This window comes from Mobula birostris, chromosome 10 (genome assembly GCF_030028105.1).
Source record: "Mobula birostris isolate sMobBir1 chromosome 10, sMobBir1.hap1, whole genome shotgun sequence".
NCBI classification, from domain to species: Eukaryota; Metazoa; Chordata; class Chondrichthyes; order Myliobatiformes; family Myliobatidae; genus Mobula; species Mobula birostris.
Window position 1 is genome coordinate 37981986 of NC_092379.1, and position 25328 is coordinate 38007313.

The 25328-nt window shown below is 46.8% G+C and overlaps 1 protein-coding gene across 1 annotated transcript in view; it reads right to left on the reverse strand.

Annotated features, from left to right (window-relative positions):
- Positions 1-1067: 1067 nt before the first annotated feature.
- Positions 1068-25328, reverse strand: part of LOC140203597 (uncharacterized) — a 55838-nt gene continuing 31577 nt past the window's right edge. Inside the window, exons 7-12 of the mRNA XM_072269645.1 lie at positions 23894-24075; positions 17153-17321; positions 14611-14784; positions 7931-8407; positions 3595-4024; positions 1068-1321 (exon numbers count right to left, since the gene is read on the reverse strand). Coding sequence (XP_072125746.1) covers positions 1068-1321; positions 3595-4024; positions 7931-8407; positions 14611-14784; positions 17153-17321; positions 23894-24075 — 1686 coding nt within the window. The remainder of the gene's footprint in view (positions 1322-3594; positions 4025-7930; positions 8408-14610; positions 14785-17152; positions 17322-23893; positions 24076-25328) is intronic.

The following is a 25328-nucleotide window of genomic DNA, read 5'->3' on the forward strand; positions in this document are numbered from 1 at the left end:
AAAGCAAATAAGTTTTTTACACTTTCAGCCACCTAAACTGGAACCAAGTAATCAAGTATGAAACAAGAACGCCTGATGAACGATTGGTAAAGCCACGAATATTGGTGAATATTAGTATCAAAAGCGGTAGGTTGGCAACTCTGCCTCGTACCGTTTCTCTCGCAGAAATGGTTGGACAGGAAGTGTACCTGTGTGTCTGGATATTCACAATATCCTCACACATCGGGTATTACATGGTTAGACCAATACAGATCCTGTTTAGTCTTTAAGTATGTAAAAAGTGAAAGAAGCTTGAATCTTTACAGAAATTATAATTGTATCTGTACGAATAGAAAATATCGTATTTTGTAAGTGAGAAATGTTAACAGGGGAGGAGAGCAGCCATTTGGGAGATTTGGAAATGTATTTCGTCTCGTTCATTGCTCACTACTCTTTTTCCTATCAACACAAAGAGAAAAAGAGCCTCTTTCCAATCAACTATAGCGGCCGCTGTTAAATTCCCCGCTTGTATATTTTGACATTTTTTTACAGAGGTGCCGGAGTGGCACTCCGGTGAGATCCAGCAGCACTGCACCCCTGGCTGAGGGGTAATAACTGTTCCTGACCCTGATGGTGTGGGTCCTGAGGCTCCTGTACGTCCTTCCCGATGGCTGAGGGGTAATAACTGTTCCTGAACCGGTGGTGTGGGTCCTGAGGTTCCTGTACCTTCACCCTGATGGTTGAGTGGTAATAACTGTTCCTGAACCTGGTGGCACTGAAGGCATTACGCTGACTGTGGTGCTTTACAGACACTTAGATAGGCTGACGGATGATGGAAAATGGCAGGCTATGCGGGAGGGGAGGGTTAGGTTGGTTGATTCATTGATTGAGAGACGGCACAGAATTGACCCTTCCGGCCCTTCGAGCCTCACCGCCCAGCGATCTCCCGATTTAACACCAGCCTAATCATGGGGCAATTTACAATGACCAATTAAACTACTGACCAGTATGTCTTTGGACAGTGGGAGGAAACCGGAGCACCCAGAGGAAACCCTAGAGAAAACTTCTGGCGTTCACCTTTTTTTTTTTTACCTGCCATGACTGTTGAGGTCCCTTTGTCTAATCCTGGGTTTTGTGGAACAGGTAGAGCCACGGAGGTGCAAAGTTGGGGGCTCGGAGGACACGCACAGCTTCCCTCTGCTCCTGTCCTCGGTCACCCTCTCGGGATAGGCAGACGCGTTGGGAAACCTCTCGGCAACTTGATTCTGCTGGTGCTCGGGCGGGTTCCTGCAGTCGCGTTCCACGGCACTGTCCCGTAACCAGCTCCTGCAGCAGATCCTGTCTGGGGTATGAACTGAATACTTTAGCTAACGAAAAACATTCAAGATTGTTTAGTGTCATTTTCAGTACACAAGTGTCAAGGAGAACGAAATAATCGTAACTCTGGATGGGATGCAGGAGATAAATAAAACACACCAAGCCAAACACAAGAAGATCTGCAGATGCTGGAAATCCAAGGCAACACACACAAAGTGCCAGAAAAACCCAGTAGGGTCAGGCAGCATTTACGGAAAAGTGTAAACAGTCGAGGCTTTAGGCTGAGGCCCTTCATCAGGACTGGAAAGGAAGGGAGAAGACGTTGAGGGTGGGGGAGGAGAGGAAGAAGTACGAGGTGGTAGGTGATAGGTGAGACCGGAAGAGGGGGTGGGGTGAAGTAAAGAGCTGGGAAGTCGATTGGTGGAGGTGATGAAGGGCTGGGGAAGGGGGAATCTGATAGGAGAGGACAGAAGGCCATGGAAGAAGGGGACGATGGTGGAGCACCAGAGGGAGGTGATGGGCAGGTAAGGAGATAAGGTGAGAGACAGAAATGAGAATGGGGAATGGTGAAGAAGAAAACTAGAAGTTCGACAAATCGATGCTTAACTCACTACTAAGATAAACTCCATAAGATAAAGAACACAATAATAATAATAATAAAAACACAATAAATATAAATACATAAGATAGCTTATATACATGGATTGACTGTACGTGCATAAAGTGACTCTAGGCACAGGAGTGTCTCAAAATCACAATCAATCAGTATATACCATGAAATTTGTCGTTGTGCGGCAGCAGTACCTTGCAATAGAAAATAAAGCTGTAAATTACAGTAAATATATAAAAAATTAAAAAATTAAACAATTAAACAAGTCGTGCAAAAAGACAAAAAGAAAATAGTGAGTTAGTGTTCACAGGTTCGATGTCCATTCAGAAATCTGATGACAGGGGAGAGGCTGTTCCTGAATCACTGAGTGTCTGTACAGAAGGTGACTCTGACAGGAAATGATCCATGAGCAGGGTGACTCTGACAGGAAACAGTCCGTGAGCAGGGTGGGTGGGATCCTCCCTGACGTTACTGGCCCTTTCCCGGCCCTTGATGGTGGGTAAGCTCCTGGACCGGCTTCACTCACCCCCCGGTGGCTCGTGGGTGTGGACCCACTTCTGGGGATCCTGCGTTCTGATGTTTGATGTTCTGAGCGTTACTCGTTTGTTGTTTCTGCTGTTTGCGTGACTTTGCACGTCTGATGGTCTTGTTCCGTGGGGTGCTTTCTTTAAGTGGGTTCTCTGACATTTCTTTGTTTGTGGCTGCCTGCAAGAAGATGAGCCTCGAGGCTGTGCACCGTAAGCATACTTTGATAATTACTGTACTTTGTACTTTGAACTTGGAATACATCCTTGATGGCTGGTAGTCTGGTGCTGGTGACACGTTGGGCACTTAATTGTTTCCTGAAACACTTAATTCAACAACTAATAATTCAGTTTTGCTCAGCCCACAAGGCTGTAATAAAATCTAGCACACATTCAGCAATCCCCCGATTTAATCCCAGCCCAATCACAGGACAGTTTTACAACCACCAATCAACCTACCAACTGGTAGGTCTTTGGGCTGTGGGAGGAAACCAGAGCACCTGGAGGAAACACTCGTGGTCATGGGGAGAACATACAAATTCTTTACGGGCAACGGCTGAAATTGAACTGGGGTCACCGGTACTGTAAAGTATTGCGCTAACCACTACGCTACGGTGTTGCCCCATGGAATCCTCATGCAAATCCAGCAGAGTTTGAGCAGTTTTGTAAAGAAGGAAGGGGAAGGGGAAAAATTGCAGTGTCCAGATGTGCAAAGCTGATGGAGACCAGTCCACACAGACTCAAGGCTATAATTGCTGCCAAAGGTGCATCTATTAAATAGTGACTTGAAGGGGAAAAATACTTATGTAGTCAATTGTTTTGTGTTTAATAATTGTAATTAATTTAGAGCACTTTGTAGAGATCTGTTTTCACTTGGTCACAAAAGAGGTTTTCTCTGTTGATCAGTGTCAAAACAGCCAAATTAAATCCACTATGATTCGGTGTTGTAAAACAACAAAACATGAAAACCTCCAAGGGGGACGAATGCTTTTTTAGAGGCACTGTACACACAATCACTGACAAGCAACCAATGTGCAACAGAAGACAAACTGTGCAAATACAAAGACTAAACAAGTAATACTGAGAACACAAACTGTGGAGTCCCTGCAAGTGAGGAAACCCAGATTTCGAGTTTAGAAGGCTAAAAGGTTGTATTTCACTTACTGTAACCCCAGCAGTTGCAACAGGAATCACGCTGATCCCGAGGTGCATTTGAAATCTCCTCAGTGACATTAGCGTGCCCTGCAGCATCAGTCTGTCCGGAACAATTCACATTGCTTGCCAGGCCCACTTGGCTGCGGTTGCGTTTCAGAACCTTAGACAACTTCTTGATGGCCTTCGAGGCGGCATGCGGGTTGCCCGTTGCGCTCAGCGTCTCTCTTGCGGCCTTTTGCCCCTCTTGGGGGAATGCCTGGGCCTCGAGGCCACCTTGGCTCCTGGGCTGACTCTGGACCTCAGGGAGGAATTGCCTCGAGCTCCCATTCTGCTCTGTGCTTTCGGCTGGCAGCGTGCTGCACGCATCCACTGGTTCGGTTTCCTCCGCAACAATTGTACTCTTCTGGTCAAGCTCCTCAAAGATCTCCGACTGGGTATTCTGAAGAAAACAGAAATATAGATGAAAGGTTTAGAACACATAATTTTGCAGGCCATTCAGCCCACGATGTTGTGCTGACCTCATAACCTATTCGTAGATAGACCATAAATCTTAGCAACAGAATTAGGCCACTTGGCCCTCCGAGTCTGCTCCATCATTCCTTCATGGCTGATTTATTGTCCATCTCAACCCCAGCCTTCTGCCTTCTCCCTGTAACCTCTGACACCCTTACTAATCAAGAGCCTCTTAACCTTCATTTTAAGTACACCTCCACAGCCGTCTGTGGCGATGAATTCCACAGATTCACCACCCTTCGGCTAAAGAAATTCCTTCTCATCTCCGTTCTAAAGGGACGTCCTTCTATTCCATCATGGCTGATTTATAACCTCAACCACATTCTCCTGCCTTCTTGCCATAACCTTTGATGCCCTGACTAATCAAGAGCCTATCAAACTCTGGTTTTAAATATCCCCAATGACTTGGCCTCCTGTGACGATGAATTCCAGATTCACCACCCTCTGGCTGAAGAAATTCTTCCCCATCTCTACTCTAAAGTGACGAACCTCATTTCTGAGGCTGCACTGTCTGGTACTCCACTCTCCCACTTTCAGAAACATCCTCTCCACGTCCGCTCTGTCTAGACATTCCAGTCTAACCTGACTGAGATATTTTAAAGAAAAGGCACGGTGTTGGATCAGTTTAATGTTCTCGGGAAATAATTGCAAGGGACCCATTAGTATCTGTTCAAAACTCAGACAGTTTCTTTCAGGATGGGCAAAGCAGTAACTGCATTTGCAACCTGGAAACATGAGGGGAAACATTTTCACTCAGAGGGTGGGGACAGCTTGGAACAAGCTGCCAGCATAAGTGGTGCATGCGAGCTCGGTTTCCACGTTTAAGAGAAGTTTGGATAGGTACACGGATGGTAGGGGATATGGATGGCAATGGTCCCGGTGCAGGTCGATGGGAATAGATGGTTTAAAATGGCTCAGCATGGTCTAGATGGGCTGAAGGGCCTGCTTCTCTGCCGTATTTTTCTATGACTCTCCGACACCGCAGGAATCTTCTACCTTGTGGGAATGGAGCTTTCCCAACTGCTTTCACTCCCACCAACCGTCCCACCTGGGCATGGGGTTAAAAACCCAGAGCTACAGAAACCCCAACAGAAGCTCCATCCCTGGGAGAGGAAGGATATGCCAAGAAGATGGGCCACACCTGGGAACAGGTTGAAAGACTCCCAGGATGGAGGACTCTGGTGAGCTGCTGTCAAAGGCCTGTGCCCCAGATGGCGTTGGTGATTCTGTAAGTTGGTGTTCACTCCCCACACTGCATTCTCGATCCAGCCAAGCCACTACAATCAGGGGGCCGGTTCAGGCCGAGCAGTGATGGGACCACTGAACAGACTCTCTATACACTGACTGGCCTGATCTCAAATAATAACAAGGCAGCCCACAGAGAAGTGGTCATCACCCTGACACAGTGGTGTCAAGAAAACAACCTCTCCCTCAATGTCGCAAAAACAAAGGAGCTGGTTGTAGATTACAGGAGGAATGGAGACATCAATGGATCTGGGGTTGAGAGGGTGAACAGCTTCAAGTTCCTCGGTATACACGTCACCGAGGATCTCACGTGGTCTGTACATATCAGCTGTGTGGTGAAAAAAGCACAGCAGCGCCTCTTTCACCTCAGACGGTTGAAGAAATTCGGCATGAGTCCCCAGATCCTAAGAACTTTCTACAGGGGCACAACTGAGAGCATCCTGACTGGCTGCATCAGTGCCTGGTATGGGAACTGTACCTCCCTCAATCACAAGACTCTGCAGAGAGTGGTGTGGACAGCCCAGCACATCTGTAGTTGTGAACTTCCCATGATTCAGGACATTTTCAAGGACAGGTGTGTACAAAGGGGCTGCAGGATCATTGGGGACCCAAGTCACCCCAACCACAAACTGTTCCAGTTGCTACCATCCGGGAAATGGTACCGCAGCATTAAAGCCAGGACCAACAGGCTCCAGGACAGCTTCTTCCACCAGGCCATCAGACTGATTAATTCACGCTGACACAACTGTATTTCTGAGCTATATTGACTGTACTGTTGTATAACTTACTGGACATACTATTTATTACAAATTACTACAATTTACACATTGCACATTCAAACTGAGATGTAACATAAAGATTTTTACTCCTCGTGTATGTCAAGGATGTAAGAAATAATATTCAATTCAATCAAATTCAATTTGGCCTCTCACTGGGTCAGTGAGACGGGCTGGCAGCTGCTCTTGCCACACCTGTTCGCTCCCCTGTCGTAGATTTTTCTGTGACCCTGTCCCGTGCACTATTTCTGTTCATTTCCATCTTACAGACTGTTCTCAGGAACTGAACCCTGTCTTAACCCTGAGAGAGCCTGTAAACGCATGGAATCCTATAAGGGTCATAGAATGCATCCAGTCATTGGGTAGTGAATCTGTGAAATCTGTTACCACAAGACGGCTGCGGAGGCCAGGTCATTGGGTATATTTAAACCGAAGGTTGGCAGGTTCTTGATTAGTCAGGGTGTCAAATGATATGGGGAGAAGGCAGGAGAACAGGGTTGAGAGAGATAGTAAATCAGCCACGATGGAATGGCAGAGCAGACTCAATGGGTCAAATGGCCTAATTCTGCTCCTATGTCTTATGGTCTTACAGAGGCCAAAAAATTCATGGTCTGCTCCAGTTTCTAGTATTTTCTAAAATTTTGTCATTTTAAAATTAATTTTATAAGCTCAGTGGTAGAGTATTTGAGTACAGATTAGCAGCCAAAGAGTCATTTAGTTCATAAATAGGCCTTTCAGCACATCCAGGCCGCGCCAATTTATTAATCTGCCGAGTCCTGTCGTCCAGCACCTGGACTGTAGCCATCCCTACCCTCCCATCTATGGACCCATCCAAACTTCTCTTCAATATTGCAATCTAACCACAATTTACCACTTCCGCTGGCAGCTCATTCCACACTCTGAGTGAAGAAGATTCCCCTCAGGTTCCCCTTGAACACTCACCTTTCACCCTTAACCTATGACCTCCAGTTCAGTGCCACCCAATCTCAGTGGGAAAAGCCTGCCTGCCTTTACACTATGGATACTTCTCATCATTTTGTATACCTCAATCAAGTCTCCCCTCCACCTCCTACGCCCCGGGGAATGAAGTCCCAAACAATTCAGCCTTTTCCTATAACTCAGGTCCTCAAGTCCCTGTAATCGTGGTTGGCATTAGGGCAAAGGGACTGATAGCTCTGTGACTATGACTTGGGCTTCCTGTTGACACAGGCCTTGGTCAATTCAAATTCTCAACTTGCCTATGTGTGATTTAGAACATAGATCATCGAACACCACAGCACAGTGCATTCCTTTTTACCCACCATGTTGTACCAACTTTTAACCTACTTTAAGATCAATCTAACCCTTCTCTCCTACTTAACCCTCTATTTTTCCATCATCATGTGCCCATCTAAGCATTTCCTGAATGCCCCTAATGTATCTGCCTTTAGCACCACCCATGACAGGGTGTTCCATGCACCCACTACTCTCTGCCTCTATCATCCCCTCTATATTTCCCTCCCATCGCCTTGAAATTATGCTTCCTGGCATTTGCCATTTCTGCCTGGGAAGAAAACTCTGGCTGTCCAATTGATCTGTCTTACACACTTCCATCAAGTCACCCCTCATCCTTCTTTGCTCCAAAGAGAAAAGCCTCAGCTGGCTAAACCTATCTTCACGAGACATGCCCTCCAGTTCAGTCAGCATCCTGGTAAATCTCCTCTGCACCTTACCTAAAGCTTCCACATCCTTCCTGTAATGAGGTGACTGGAACTGAACACAATACTCCCAAGCGTAGTCTAACTAGGGTTTTGTTAGAGTTGCAACATTACCAGTAGAGGTGGAGATTGTGACTCCTGCCCATTTTCATCTCCCGCCTCCTGCTGCGCCAGGTCTTTGGCCTCTTTCACAGCTTGGGGCTCCAGTGGGACCAGATCTTGTACCTGCTGCTGATCCCCGTCTTCGGCCTCTTGGTTATCCAGGACTTGGGCCTGCTGTTGTAACTTTTGCACATTGGCCTCCGGTTGGTTCACTGCCTCACTCACAGCATTTCCCTCTTGTGCTTCAGCAGGGATCTCCGATGGAACCTCTGTCTGCTGCTGCTTCTGGCCTGGTTCTTTCTGCTCTGCTTGGGATTGGTTCTGGAGCAGCGAGCAGTGTTCTGTGCCATCAGCCTTCTGTTCAGAAACCAGCTCTGGCTCAACATCTGCTCTTCCTGGAGACAACTCACAGCTGTGGCCCACATTCTTCTCCTCCCAGCCGCCTGCTCGCTGGCTTGGGCTGGAGACAATTCCTAGCACTTGGCTGGTCTGAAGAATACAGAAGAAAAAAAACTTTGAAAACAGCTGGCATTTTAAAACACTCAGTAAAAAAACAATCTTGGCAGTCAGTGTCAGATGAACTTCCTGAACTTGTGACGCTCAGAATACCATTCAGTTTCGCCTCAAAGACTCAGAGAGGCGTGCAGGAGAATCCTTGACAATGGCACCAGTGACAAGAACACGATGTAGTCAAAGATTTATTTCCATGATATTATAGAATAACATGACACTAATAATGCCATTCCTGATACCGGAACAGGTCAGTGAGCAGCTGGCCCAGGGAGAGGGGACCATTTAATGTGGTGAGATGTGAGAAGCCCCAGTGCTACTGCCCTTTGAGACAGGTGATAAAGGCAGATTTATTAGAGGCAATCAAATACTGGACGGTGGGTCAAGAGAAACTGCTTTCAGTGGCAGGAGGGTCAATAACTGGAGGAAAGAGATTGAGGATAATTCTCAAGTTGCCATAAATCTCTTCACTTTGGCTACTGAGATTCCAGTTCCTGGATTTCCGCTCAGGCCTCCTGTTCGGTCTGGAATCAGCCTGGGCCTGGGTCAGAGGGGCAATGAAGTAATTTCTCTTTAACATAGACAGTTGTGATTTAGAATTCACTGTAGCCTGGCCTACTGAGTTCCTCCAGCATTTTGTGTGAGTTATTTTAGATATTTCCCTGAAGGGTAAATGCCACAGGGGAGCTGGACTATAATGTGTGGTTAATGGTGTAGCTGGGTGGTGGGGTGGAGATACATCTCTACCAAAGGAGGTGTAAGGTGATCCTTCCCTCCACTAGTCTGCAGGTCACCCTTGGGCAAGGAATAGCACCTGCTTAGCCCTCCTGATCAGGGTCACATGAAGCCACAGAAGCAGGTGGTGGTTGGTTGTACGAACAGCCAGTGCATATCACAAGTCCTGGTTATACGACCACTGATGCCAGGCAGACAGTCTCTGAAGAGTATTGATAATGGCTAGGGTCACCCGTCTTGTAAAGACACTGGCCCAGAAGAGGTTTGCCATTGCCCACAGTGCCAAAGACCATGATTGCTCACATCATACGGCATGACACATAATGATGATGGTGAAAGGAGTAAGAAAGTAAAATATCCTTTAAACAGAGAGAGAGAGAGCGACATCACAGAATGTTACTGTACAGGGAGAGCTGGGGGGGGGTCCGTCACAGAAAGTTAGCTGTGAGTAATGTACATAATGGCAAAGGCAAATGGAATTCTACACACAAAATACTGGAGGAACTCAGCAAGTCATTCAACATCTATGGAAATGAATAAACAGTTGACGTTTCCGGGCCAAGACCCTACATCAGGACTGGAAAGGGAAGGGGGAAGAAGCCAGAATAAAAAAGGTGGGGAGAAGGGAAGGAGGACTCGCTGGAAGATTATGTGTGGAGCTAGGTGGGTGGGGGAGCGGGATGAAGTAAGAAGCTAGAAGGCGATAGATGGAAAAGGTAAAAGGGCTGGAGAAGGAGGAATCTGATAGGAGAGGACAGTGGACCACAGGAGAAAGGGAAGGAGGAGGGGTACCAGGGGAGGTGATAGGGAGATGTGGAAAAGAGGCCAGAATGGGGAATTGGAAGCAGGAGGGAAAAAAATTACCGGTAGTTGGAAAAATAGAAGTTCATGCCATCAATAAAAAGCTCTACACAATCGAAGCTTGTTTCCCACAGCCAGATTTCTTTGTCCTCAAAAGAATTATAATTTACAAGGTTTTGGGGCAGATTTCACTACTACAGCAGACAGGTAAGAAAGGTCCCAGTGGTACAGGGGAGACAGTAGGCTTGGGACTCTCCAGTGTTATAGCCAGACACCAGGAAGCCAAGTTATCATGCCACCAGTACACCAGGTAATGATATCTCCAGCAAGAGGGCATCTAACTGCTTACCCCTGATATTCAATGACCCAACAGTTGTTTAAGACCCAGCTATCAATGTCCTGGAGGGGCCAACATTGTCCAGAGTCTCAGCAGGACAGCCCACATAAATACTGTGGTACCAGAGCAGATTGGATGTTGTGAACTCAATGAAGACCTTCCCATCTTTACCCTCTTCCCTTCCTAGTTCCCCTTCTCCCATGGTCCACTCTCCTCTCCCATCAGATTCCTCCTCCTTCAGCCCTTTAACTCTTCCACCTCTACCAGGGGTTCCCAACCTTTTACTTGCCATGGACCAGTACAATTAAGCAAGGGGTCTCAGAGTGAACATGGAGAGGATGTTTCTTATGGTAGGGAGTCTAAGACCAGAGGACAGCCTCATAATAGCAAGGTGTCCTTTTAGAGATGAATAGGAAGATGAGAAGAAAGTTCTTTAGCCAGAGAGTGGTGAATCTGTGGCATTTATTGCCACAGTCTGCTGTGAAGGCCGAGTATTTTTGTATATTTAAGGCAGAGCTCGGTCAGGGCATGAAGGGTTAAAGGGAGAAGGCAGGAGATTGGGGCTGAGAGGGAAAATGGATCAGCCATGATGAAATGCAGAGCAGACTAATGGCCTAATTCTGCTCCCATATCTTGTGGTTTTATGATATTGGGAACCCCTGACCTAAACCCTTCCAGCTTCCAACTTTATCCATCTTCCCCCATACCTGGTCTCACCTATCACCTGCCAGCTTGTACTCCTTCCCTCCACGCTCCCACCACCTCCCAGTCTTATTCTGGCTTCTTCCCAGTTCCTTTCCAGTCCTGATGAGGGGGTCTCGGTTTGAAACATCGACTCTATTCCTCACCAGAGTTACTGCCTAACCTGCTGAATTCCTCCAGCACTTGGTGTGTGTGTTGTGGGTTGGAAGCAAAATATGCTTGACCCTGATGGACTGCCAAAACCTGAGAAAGACACAATCTCCACCTACTGGCTGTTTATTAATACGTAAACCAGTACAAGAAAAAAAGAATTGTAGTCAGCATAGAGCAGACATGATCACATTGCACGGCAGGGCAGGCTTCTGACAACCAAGTCCAGCTCCTGGCCTTCACGTCTGGCTGAGCTACTAAGACTGGCGGAACAGTTTCTACTGCCAGGAGAAGGCACCCAGGTGGGTTACTGATGCCTTAAAACCAGTCGCTTTGGGCTGATGCCAAACTGTCAATCTCTGCCATTCCTTTGCATTCATCAGCTGCACGGAGAGAGCTCGTCTGCTGCGTGGGCAACAACTTGCTCTCCGTGTTGTACTTCCCTGGCTTGCACATCATGTAGACAGCTAGGTCACAACATCCATGGTCCATTCCAACCAATGGAGGACCTCCAGGTCTAGCTCATTAACAGACTCCTTCAGCCGACTGGAGGACAGTCTCCATATGAAAGACCGGAAGAACTTAAGACATTGGAGCAGAGTTAGGCCTTTCAGCCTATCGAGTCTGCTCCGCTGTTTCATCATGGCTGATCCATTTCCCTCTCAAACCCATTTTTCCTTTAACCTCTGACGCCCTATCTAATTATTTGGTGATGCGTTGCCTGAGTTGCCTATTCAAACATCCAATATCAGTCCATCCTTTCTGAGATAAGGGGCCCAAAAATGCACACAAGACTCCAGGTGAGGCCTCACTACTGCCTTATAAAGCCTCAGCATTACATCCTTACATGCAGAAAGACTGGAATCCTCTCTCTCTCTCGCTCACGCTGACACCAAGCTGTCTGGCCAGGGCAAACATCTGCCAACAGGTTTGGTTGCTAACTTGAAAGCCAGCTCACGTTCCCAACCTCCAAACCAAAGCCCCGCTTGGGCTGAAGGCTAAAGCAGTGAAAAGAGCCATTGGCGTGACCCTCAGACATTCCTTCAACGATATCCCTGCAGCTGAGGTCAGGAGTCCTTTAATAGAACATACAACAGTATAGTACAGGAACAGGCCCTTCGGCCCTCAATGTTGTGCCAGACCAATTAAATTAGTAATCAAATAGCTAACTAAGCTCATCTCTCCTGCCTACACAATGTCCATATCCTCCCATCTTCCTCACATTCATGTGCCTCTCTAAATGTCTCTTAAAAATCTCTAATGTATCTATCTCAGCCACCACCGCAGGCACCCACCACTCTCTGTGTAAAAGATCCGCTCTCACATCTCTGAAATTACCCTCACTCACCTCCTCCTCTCCTTGGGACTCCCCGCTCTGGTTCTCTGCCTGCTCTGGATCTTCTCATCTCGAATTGCTGACAGGACATCAACTTCATCACTCCTCCACTGAATGCACTGCCCTCGACTCTCCTCGCACCAATCCCAACCTGACCATCAATCTGCCTCCAAAGCCAGTATATCCTTCCTCAAGTATGGAGACCAGAACTGCATGTAGTACTCCAGGTGCAGCCTCACCAGTACCCTGTACAGTTGCAGCATAACTTCCCTGCTCTTCAATTCAGTTCCTCTGGTAATGAAGGCCAATACTGTATTCCATTTGCTTTTGTGATAGCCTGCTGCACCTGCAAACCAACCTTTTGTGATTCATGCACAAGTACTCCCAAGTCCCTCAGCACAGCAGTATGCTGGAAATTTTTACCGTTTAAATAATAATCTGCTCTTCCATTTTTCCTTCCAAAGTGGATGACATCACATTTACCAACATTGTACTCCATCTGCCAGACCCTTGCCCACTCACTTAACCTATCAATATGTATCTCTCTGTATCTTCTGCACAATTTACCTTTCCACTCAATTTGGTATCATCAGCAAACTTAAGCGATACACTACACCCGGTTCCCTCTTCGAGATCGTTAATATATATCGTGAACAGTTGCAGGCCCAGCACCGACCCGTATGGCACCACCGCTCACTACTGATTGCCAACCAGAGTAACACCCATGTATCCCAACTCTGCTTTCTTTCAGTTAACCAATCCTGTATCCATGCTAATACATCACCCCAACTCTTTGCATCCTTATCTTATGGATAAGTCTTTTATGCAGCACCTTATCAAACACATTCCAGAAATCCAAGTAAATAACGTCCATCTGTTCCCCTCTATCCACTGCACTTGTTATATCCTCAAAGAACTCCAGTAACTTTGTCAAACAGGATCTGCCCTTGCTGAATCCATGCTGCATCTGCCTGATGGATCCATTTCTTGCCAGATGCCTCACTATTTCTTCTTTAATGATAGCTTCAAGCATTTTCCCAACTACAGATGTTAAACTAACTGACCTGTAGTTACCTGCTTTAGCCTACATCATTTTTTGAACTGTGGCGCGACATTCGCCGTCTTCTCATCCACCAGAACCTGCCCACAGTCTAGAGAATTTTAGTTTATTTTCTTTCCTTATTCCCTTTCTTTATTAGTTGCTTGATGGGTCTTTGTTGCTGTTTGAAATTTTCCCAGTCTTCCAGTTTCCCACTACTCTTGGAGGCTTTCTATTCACACGCTTTTAGTTTGACGCCTTCTTTAATTTCCTTAGTTATCCAAGACTGGCTCTCCCCACCCTTACTGTCCGTGCTTTTAACTGGAATATACTTTTGTTGAGCACCATGAAAAATCTTTTTGAAAGACTTCCACTGCTCCACCATATAGCCTGTATTCCCAGACTACTTTTGCACCCTCCATTTGTATGGGAAACTGAGTCATACTGTGATCACTCTTTCCGAGAGGATCCCTAACTACAAGATCACTAATTTTACCTTTCTCATTGCACAGGACCAGATCTAAGATAACACATTCTCTTGTAGGTTAAGTAACACGCTGTTCAAGAAAGCCATCATTTATGCGTTCAATGAAGTCCTCCACAAGACTGTCTCGACCAACTTGATTCACCCAATCTATGTGCAAGTTAGTCTCCCATGATAACTGCCGTTCCATTCTCACGTGCCTGAGATATTTCTGTTTACTGCCTGTGCCACTGTAATGTGATTATTTGGTGGCTGATCGACAACTCCCACCAGGGATTTTTTTTCCCTTACTATTCCTAATCTCTACCTAGATGGACTCAACGTTCTGCTCCTTAGATCTTATATCGTCTCTCACTGTCGCACTGATCTCATCCTTAGAGCGCTACCCCACCTCCCTTACCTTCCTGCCTATCATACCGTATAACCTGATATCCTTGGATATTTAATTCCCAATCTTGACCTAGCTGAGAGGTTGCTTTGAGCTGAGCTGTAAATCATCTACAAGATGTCAGCTCAGCTGAAATCATCTACATCTCGTAGATTAAATCATTAGTCCCACCTAAGGCGACTTAGCACGTCAACCAAGAGAAACTCTTACAGGAGTGGAGGATGATGACGTCTGCAGTCCTTCTGGTGACTTTGGCTTCACCAAGATCAACAGGGTCGGATTCTCCTGCAACTGGGACTCTTCTTGCAGGTTCTCTTCAGGGAACCCCCGTTCTTTGAGGAGCATTTCCTTCTGCTCCTGACTCTGCTGAATTTCCCCGTGCATCTGCCTGGAGAGATAGCGAGATTTTCAATACCAAGCCATTGCACCAATATTAACAATGCCCTCTCCCACCCCTTCAATGTTCCAACCTCATGCGCAGTAGGGCCAGCACGCTCCGCTGTTCCAGAGGGAGCAGTACCGGGGGCAAGAATCACCGGCGAGTCTAACATTGAGGGGGGTGGGGTGCTCTTTGACATAGGAATGGGAAGTGTATCTGACCTTGCACTCAACGTCAGTAAGACCAAAGAACTGATTGCAGACCTCAAAGGGTAAGACGAGGGAAGATGCATCAGTCCTCACAGAGGGATCAGAAGTGGAGAGAGTGAGCAATTTCATGTTCCTGGGTGTCAACATCTCTGAGGATATCGATGCAGTTACAAAGAAGGCACAACATCGGCTATATATCATGAGGAAGCTGAGGTGATTTAGTAGGTCTGCAAACACACTTGCAAATCTCTACAGATGTACCATGGAGAGCATTCTAATCGGCTGCATCACCATCTGGTATGGTGGGGGGGTGGGCACTGCACAGGACCGAAAGGAGCTACAGAAAGTTGTGAACTCAGTCAGCTCCATCATGAGCACTAACCTCCCCAGCATCCAGGGCATCTTCAAAGAGCGATGCCTCAAAAAGACGGCCTCCACCATCAAGGACCCCCATCGCCCAGGGCATGCCCTCTTCTCATTGCAACCATCAGGGAGAAGGTACAGGAGCCTGAAGGCACAAACTCAACAACTCAGGAACAGCTCCTTCCCCTCAGCCATCAGGTTTCTGAATGGACAATGAAACCATGAACACGAGCTCGCTACTTTTCTCCCCCTCTTTTTGCACTACTTCATTAATTTAACTATTATATATATACACAGTTTTGATTATTATGTATCACATTGTACTGCTACCACGCAACAACAAGTTTCACGACGTACCCCAGTGATATGAAACCAAATTCTGATTCTGTTCCGTGTCACCAGTGATGACTCACCACACTTGATCAGAATCAGGTTTCATATCATTGACATATATTGGGAAAGTTGTTGCGAAACTTGCGACATAAAAACACTAAGTTGCAATAGGAAACATACTAAAAATTAAACTAAATGAGTAGTGCAAAAAGACTGCAATAAACAGTGAGGTGGTGTTCCTGAGCTCAATGTCCATTCTGAAATCCGGTGGCACAGGGGAAGAAGCTGTTCCTGAATCGTTGACTGTGGGTCTTCAGGCTCCTGTACCTCCTCCCTGATGGTAGCAATGAGAAGGGGGCATGTCCTGGGTGGTGGGGGTCCTTAATGATGGTAAGAATATATAGCTGTGGAGGGACAGAACATAGAACCTGACAGCACAGTACAGGCCCTTCACCCACGATGTGGTGCTAATCTTTAACCTACTTTAAGGTCAATTTAACCTTTCCCTTCCACAGAGCCCTCCATTCTTCTATCATCCATGTGCCTATCTAACAGTCTCTTTAATATCCCTAATGTATCTGCCTCTACCACCACCCCTGGCAGGGTGTTCCATGCACTCACTACTCTCTGTGTAAAGAATTTACCTCTGACATCCCCCCTATACTTTCCTCCAGTTACCTAAAAATGATGCCCCCCTTCCCCATTAGCCACTTCCAACCTGGGAAAAAGTCTCTGACTGCCCATTTGATCTATGCCTTTTTCATCTCCTTCATCAAGTCACCTCTCACCCTCCTTTGCTCCAAAAAGAAAAGCCCTAACTCGTTCACCCATTCCCATAAAGACATGCTCTCTGATCTGGGCAGCATCCTGGTAAACCTCCTCTGCACCTTTCCAATCATGAGGCAACCAGAACGCGACACAATTGTGTTGTGGGTAGTGGGGAAGTGATGTGGGATTAGAAAGAGGGTAAAAGGATTGGGGAGGGATTATAGAGGGGTAGTAGAGAATGTGGTTAAGACCATAAGATGCAGATCAGAATTAGGCCATTTGGCCCATCAAGTCTGCTCTGCCATTTCATCATGGCTGATCCATTTTCCCTCTCAGCCACAATCTCCTACCTTCTCCCCTTATCGCTTCATGCCCTGACCAATCAAGAATCTATCAGCATCTGTTTTAAATATACCCAATGACTTGGCCTCCACAGCCACCTGTGGAGCAAATTCCACAGATTCACCACTCTCTGGCTAAAGAAATTCCTCCTCTCCTCCTTTCTAAGAGGACACTCCTCCGCCTCTGTTCTGAGGCTGTGTTCCCTGGTCCAAGACTCTCCCTCCATAGGAAGCATCTCCCACATCCACTCTTTCGAGGCCTTTCACCGTTTGACAGGTGATGGCACACTGGGTGGCTGTGGGTCACTGGAGAGGGAGGGAGGGAGGGAGGGGGCAGGACTGGGAGGGGCAGTATAAACCTGCCTGACATATTCTTCCCGAGACTTGGAGTCAACTGTTTCCAAGAACTTCTCGTATTTCTCTGAAGTGGAGCTCGGGTAGATCCTTTTGAAGTTCCCCATGTTTTCGTCTTCGTACTTCTCCACCTGTTCCACCCAGGTAGCCTGGTTGTTTCGTGTCTCGTCAGCTCTAATATGAAAGCAAAGAGGAGGTGTCAATTATTCCTTTTGAAAATCGATCTCTTGCCATAAGACCAGAAAACACAGGAGCAAAATGAGGCCATTCAGCCCATCGAGCCTGCTCCAGAATTCCATCACGGCTGAGATATTTTCTTTCTCCAGCCTTCTCTCCATAACCTTTGACCTCCCCTTACTAAACAAGAACCTATCAACCTCCACTTACTCAATGACGTGGCCTCCACAGCCATATTTTGAAATTATTTCCACAGATTCGCCACCCCCGACTGTAGAAATCCTTCCTTGTCTCTGTTCGAAAGGGACATTCTTGTATTCTCAGGCTGTGTCCTCTGGTTTTAGATTCCCGTACAGAAAGAAGCGGCCTTTCTACATCCACTCTGCCTAGGCCTTTCAATATTTGATAGATTTCAATGTGATCCTCCCACATTTTTCTAAACTCCAGCAAGTACAGGCCCAGAGCTATCAAACGCTCCTCAAAACTTAACCCTTTCATTCCCAGGATCATTCTTTTGAACCTTCTCTGGACTTTCTCCAATGCCAGCCCATCTTTTTTTTGATGTTAAAGGGCTGAACTGGTTAGCACGAGAAGGCACAGTTTTAAGGTGCTTGGAAGTAGATACAGAGATGTTGGGGTAAGTTTTTTCACACAGAGAGTGGTGAGTGCGTGGAATGGGCTGCCGGCAACAGTGGTGGAGGCGGATATGATAGGGTCTTTTTAAAAGACTCCTGGATAGGTACATGGAGCTCAGAAAAATGGAGGGCTATGGGTAACCCAAGGTTCGGCACAGCTCTGTGAGCCAAAGGGCCTGTATTGAGCTGTACGTTTCTATGTTTCTATCATTATGTGCTGGGTCATATGACATCATCATTATGTGCCGTGCTGTATGACATGGGCGATCTTGGTCCCATGGCCATGATTGGGCCATGGCCCCATGGGAAGCAGGGATTTAGATTCTTAGACCACTGGGATCTGTTTTGGGGCAAGGATGAATTGTACAAAAGGGACGGGTTGCACCTAAACAGGCGGGGGACCAGCATTCTAGCAGGCAAGTTTGCCACTGCTACACTGGTGTATTTAAACTAAATAGTGGGGGGGGAAGAGAGGAAATATAAGGATGGAGTTAAAGGGAAAGAGAGAATAAGGAAAGTTAAGAAAGACAACAGAATTAACAGGGCAGAAAGCTCAGGAAGGGATCGGAGAATACGGCCAAGTGCAATAGGAATCGATGTGAAAGGTGAGGGGAGTACTCTAATGGATTAAAAGTATTATATATCAATGCACGGAGTATAAGAAATAAAGTGGATGAGCTTGAGGCTCAGTTGGAAATTGGCAAGTATAATGTTGTAGGAATAACAGAGACATGGCTGCAAAAGGACCAGGGCTGGGAAATAAATATTCAAGGGTATACGTCCTATCAAAAGAACAGACAGGTGGACAGAGGGGGTGGGGTGGCTCTGTTGGTGAGGAATGAAATTCAGTACCTTGCAAAGGGCGACACAGAATCAGGAGATGTAGAGTCAGTATGGATAGAACTGAGAAATTGTAAGGGCAAAAAGACCTTAATGGGAGTTATCTACAGGGCCCCAAACAGTAGCCTGGATATAGGGTGCAAGTTGAATCAAAAGTTAAAATTGGCATGTCGCAAAGGTAATGCTACGGTTGTTATGGGGAATTTCAACACGCAGGTAGACTGGGAAAATCAGGTTGGTCCAGACCCCAAGAAAGGGAGTTTGTGGAGTGCCTCCAAGATGGATTCTGAGAGTAGCTTGTACTGGAACCTACCAGGGAGAAGGCAATTCCGGATTTAGTGTTGTGTAATGAACTGGATTTGATAAGGGAACTCGAGGTAAAGAAGCCATTAGGAGGTAGTGACTATAATATGATAAGTTTTCAAATACAATTTGAGAGGGAGAAGGGAAAATCGCAAGTGTCAGTATTGCAGTTGAACAAAGGGGACTATGGAGCCATGAGGGAGGAGCTGGCCAAAGTTGACTGGAAAGATACCCTAGCAGGGATTTCAGTGGAACAACAATGGCAGGTACTTCTGGGAAGGTGCAGGATCAGTTCATTCCAAAGCGGAAGAAAGATTCTAAGGGGAGTAAGGGACGACCATGGATGACAAGGGAAGTCAAGCATAGTATAAAAATAAAAAAGTATAACATAGCAAAGATGAGCGGGAAGCCAGAGGATTGGGAGACTTTTAAAGAGCAACAGAGGATAACTTAAAAGGCAATATGGGGAAAAAAGATGAGATACGAAGGCAAGCTAGCCAAGAATGGAAAGGAGGATAATAAAAGCTTCTTTAGGTATGTGAAGAGGAAAAAATCAGTTAAGACCAAAGTTGGGCCCTTGAAGACAGAAACGGGTGAATTTATTATGGGGAACAAGGAAATGGCAGATGAGTTGAACAGGTACTTTGGATCTGTCTTCACTGGGGAAGACACAAACAATCTCCTAGATGTAATAGTGGCCGGAGGACCTAGGGTAACGGAGGAACTGAAGGAGATTCATATTAGGCAGAAAGTGGTATTGGATAGACTGATGGGACTGAAGGATGGTAAATCCCCAGGGCCTGATGGTCTGTACCCCAGGGTACTTGAGGTGGCTCTAGAAATCTTGGATGCATTGGTAATTATTTTCCAATGTTCTATAGATTCAGGATCAGTTCCTGAGGACTGGAGGGTAGCTAATGTTATTCCACTCTTAAAGAAAGGAGGGAGAGAGAAAACAGGGAATTATAGACCAGTTAGCCTGACATCAGTGGTGGGAAAGATGCTGGAGTCCATTATAAAGGATGAAATAGCGGCACATTTGGATAGCAGTAACAGGATCGGTCCGAGTCAGCATGGATTTACGAAGGGGAAATCATGCTTGAATAATCTTCTGGAATTTTTTGAGGATGCAACTATGAAAATGGACAAGGGAGAGCCAGTGTACCTGGACTTTCAGAAAGCCTTTGATAAGGTCCCACATAGGAGATTAGTGGGCAAAATTAGAGCACATGGTATTGGGGGTAGGGTACTGACGGATAGAAAATTGGTTGGCAGACAGGAAACAAAGAGTAGGGATTAATGGGTCCCTTTCAGAATGGCAGGCGGTGACTAGTGGGGTACTGCAAGGCTCGGTGCTGGGACCACAGCTATTTATAATACATTAATGATTTAGATGAAGGGATTAAAAGTAACATTAGCAAATTTGCAGATGACACAAAGCTGGGTGGCAGTATGAAATGTGCGGAGGATGTTGAGATAATGCAGGATGACTTGGACAGGTTGGGTGAGTGGGCAGATGCAGTTTAATGCGGATAAATGTGAGGTTATCCACTTTGGTGGCAAGAACAGATTACTATTTGAAAGGTGTCAAGTTAGGAAAGGGGAAGTACAATGAGATCTTGGTGTCCTTGTTCATCAGTCACTGAAAGTAAGCATGCAGGTACAGCAGGCAGTGAAGAAAGCTAATGGCCTAACAAGGGGAGTTGAGTTGAGTTGAGTATAGGAGCAAAGAAGTCCTTCTGCAGTTGTACAGGGCCCTGGTGAGACCACACCTGGAGTATCATGTACAGCTTTGGTCTCCAAATTTGAGGAAGGACATTGTTGCTATTGAGGGAGTGTAGTCGAGGTTCACGCGGTTAATTCCCAGGATGGCGGGACTGTCATATGGTGAAAGATTGGAGCGAATGGGCTTGTATACACTGAAATTCAGAAGGATGAGAGGGGATCTGATTGAAACATACAAGATTACTAAGGGATTGGACACGCTAGAGGCAGGAAACATGTTCCCAATGTTGGGGGAGTCCAGAACCAGAGGCCACAATTTGAGAATAAGGGGCAGGCCACGTAGAACGGAATTGAGGATAAACTTTTTCACCCAGAGAGTTGTGGATCTGTGGAGTGCTCTGCCTCAGAAGGCAGTGGAGGCCAATTCTCTGGATGCTTTCAAGAAAGAGCTAGATAGAGCTCTTAATGATAGTGGAGTCAAGGGATATGGGGAGAAGGCAGGAACAGGGTACTGATTGTGAATGATCAGCCATGATCAAAGTGAATGGTGGTGCTGGCTCGAAGGGCTGAATGGCCTACTCCTGCACCTATTGTCTATTGATTGCTCTTGGCAAAGTTATCTACAGAAGTGGTCTGCCACTGCCTTCTTCTGGGCCAGTGTCTTTAAAAGACGGGTGACCCCAGTCATTATCAATACCCTGCAGAGATTGTCTGCCTGGCGTCAGTGGTCACATACCCAGGACTTGCGATCTGCACCGGCTGCTCATACGACTGTCCACCACCTACTCCCTGATCAGGGGGCTAACCAGGTGCTACATATTGTCCAAGGGTGACCTGCAGGCTAGAGGGGGGAAGGGGCACCTTACACCTCCTTTGGTAGAAACGTAACTCCGCCTGCCACCCAGAACTGCTCACAATACTCCAAGTGCGGTCTGACCAGTGCCTTATAAAGCCTCAGCATTACTTCCTTGGTGATATGTTCTAGTCCTCTTGAGCGCAGTCTAGCCCACAGTCCTCACTCCACCTCTGCATGCCTGCTGAATCCACCTCCTTTCCCCTTTGTTGCAGCTCTAAGCAGCAGGAGGAACTTCTGACACAAGAAAGTCTGCAGTTGCTGGAAATCCAAAATGCTGGAGGAACTCAGCAGGTCAGGCAGCATCTGTGGAAGGGAATAGACAGTCGACATTTCGGGCTGAGACCATTCATCGGGACTGGAAAGGAAGAGGAAGATGCCTGAATAAGAAGGTGAGGGGAGGAGAAGGAGGATAGCTGGGAGGTGATAGGTGAAGCCAGGTGGGTGGGAAAGGTCAAGGGCAGGAGAGGAAAGAATCTGATAGGAGCGCAGAGTGGACAACAGGAGAAAGGGAAGGAGCAGGGGACACAGAAGGATGTAATAGGCACGTGAGAAGAAAGGAATGGAGGAAGGAATAGTGAAGAATGGGGGAGGGTCGAAATTTGTTTTCCAGAAGGAGGAATCGATATTCATACTGTCACGTTGGAGGCTACCCAGACACAATATAAGGTGTTACTCCTCCACCCTGAGGGTGGACTCACCTTGGCACGAGGAGGCCGTGGACTGACACCTGGGAATGGGAATCAGAATTAAAATCTTTGGCCACCAGAATATCACGCTGGTGGCGGATGGCACAGAAGCGCTCGGCGGCTATGCCTGAGCAGTGGGAAAATGTGGAACTTTAAAATGTGCAGGGAATAGCAGTGATACTTTGGAGGGGAGGTTTTTATAAAAGGATAGGAGAGGCTAACATTAAGATCGAGGATCAATTTTATGCACCAGATAAGTTTGCACGTATTTGGAATTCACTGCATGGTGTTGATCAGGGCATGACAGGCGACAAAATCCAACAACGTACAACAATTATACAGAATAAAGAAAAGAGATTCCGCAGGTGCTGGAAATCCAAAGTAACAGACACAAAATGCTGGAGGAACTCAGCAGGTCAGGCCGTATCTACGGAAAGGAATAAACAGTCGATGTTTCTGGCCAAGACCCTCTATTAAAGAATAAGGAAGTAGACAAAGGTAAGCCAGAGGTTAAAGTTTGGATATGGAATATAATGTGCATAAATATATAAATACCAGTATGGATTTACAAGGTAGACAGCGTATCAAAATGTGGTTTATAATGTTTACAGTTCAGTGCAGTGACAGGGTAATAGTAAGAGGGGGTTGGGGGTCGAGGGGGGAGTAACTAGGATGGTTGATCAGATGAACTGCCTGAGGGGAAAAAATCTTTTGAGAGGGCATGAGGTCTCGTTTTCAGAAACCCAAGGTGATTTCCCGAAGGGAGCTTTTGGAAAAGTGAGTTTGCAGGGTGGGTACAGTCTTCAGTGATTTTCCTGCCCACTTCTTTATTCTGAACGCATACATCGGCTTCCCCTTCTGGGGAAATAGTCCTTCCCCCTTCCCTCTGCTTCTGTTTCCCACTCCGGCCTCTCACCTCTTCTCACCTGCTGGTCACCTTCCCCTGGGCACTCCTCCTCCTTCCCTTTCTCCCACGGTCCACTCTCCTCTCCTATCAGATTCCTTCCTCTCCAACCCTTCAACTTTCCCACCCACCTGGCTTTACCTATCAACTTCTAGCTATCCTCCTTCCCCTCCCTCCCCACACCTTTTTATTCCTTTCCAGTCCTGAAGAAGGGTCTCGGCCCAAAATGGCGACTGTTTGTTCATTTGCGTAAGAGGAGCAGAATTAGGCCATCTGGCCCATCGAAGCTGCTTTGCCATTTGATCACGACTGATCCCTTCCCATCTCAGCCTCAATCTCCTGCCTTCTCCCCATAACCCCTCATGCCCTGACTAATCAAGGATCTATCAACCTCTGCCTTAAATATACCCGATGACTTGGCCTCCACTCCCATCTGTGGCGATGAATTCCACAGATTCACCACCCTCTGGCAAAAGAAATTTCTCGTCATCTCTGTTCTAAATGGGTGCTGCCTGGCCTGCTGAGTTCCCCCAGCACTTTGTGTGTGCAGCTGAATTTGACAGCAGGAATATTCATTAATTATCGTTGCCCAACGTGGCACTCTTCAGTCTTTCAGTCACCTGTACTCCCGCGACCACCAGATCTTAGGCAGCTGTTCCTTCTTTCGCGGCCTCTCTTCCTCCATGTCTTCCTGCCGGCCACAAGCTGCAAGGTTAATCATGCAGAGTGTATCATAAAGAAGATCCTCCTTCACCTCTTGATCAAGATTGGAGTCCATCACAGAGCTCAGGGAATGCTTAACCTGCAACATTAATAATTAAAAATTAATAGTGTTGGCCAAAAAGAACAACAGTCTACAAATCAGTGAATTCAAATGAATCAAGGGCAGTGGAAGTAGGCAAACAAACTGTCTTTGTTCTTGCCACATGCTGAAAGGAGGTGGAGGTGGCCATTTTGTGAGACTGTCCTTGCACACCCTCCATTTTGTGAACTCTTCGATTCTAGCTCTGGGATTATCGAATCAGAGCAATTGAATGTGGACGCAAGGAGTTTCAGCTAACGACCGGCTAACCCGGGACCACTCTCAGACAAGCGGCTATTTATAATGTAAAGTGGCAGACTTGGAGAAGAAATCTACAACCTCATTAGGCTCAGTGCCTGGGTCAGCTACCTTAGCTGCTTTGAACCAGGCCGAGTTGAAAAAAACAAAGGCACGGGTCTGGGGGTAAAGACCATTGAACAATGCTGGCTGGAGCCCTGGACCAGAGCCATTAAGAAGGTGACCCAGGTAGGGTGCCACTTCTCAGCCCAGTTTTGCATCCTATCAATGTCCTGCTGTAACCTCTGACAGCCCTCCACACTATCCACAACACCTCCAACCTTTGTGTCATCAGCAGATTTACTAACCCATCCCTCCACTTCCTCATCCAGGTCAATTGGTAGCCACCGGGAGGTCCCGTTTTTCTCTGGTGGATGGACTGTAGGTGCTCGTTGAAGCGGTTTCCCAAACTGGGCCGGGTCTCTCCGATATACAGGAAGCCACACCAGGAGCACCGGATACAACAGATGACCCCAACAGGTGAAATGTCGCCTCACCTGGAAGGACCGTTTGGCCCCGAATGGTAGTGAGGGAGGAGATCCAAGTGCAGGTGTGGCACTTCTCCTGGTGGCCACCAATTTTAATTCTACTTCCTATTCCCATTCCAACATGTCAGTCCATGGCCACCTCTACTGCCGCAATGAGGCCACACTCAGGTTGGAGGAACAACTCCTTATTCTGTGTGTGTGTGTGTGTGTGTGTGTGTGTGTGTGTGTGTGTGTGTGAGAGTCTGTGTGTGTGTGTGTGTGTGAGAGTCTGTGTGTGTGTGTGTGTGTGTGTGTGTGTGTGTGTGTGTGTGTGTGTGTGTGTGTGTGTGTTGCTTTGGATTGCCAGCCTCTGCAGATTTTCTCTTGTTTTTAATCACCCTCTGGTGTCTTCCTCTCTGGAACCATTTTAATGTGGATTTAACTATGGACAAATGCCAGGTCTTTGTCTATGGGAACTATCATAAACGA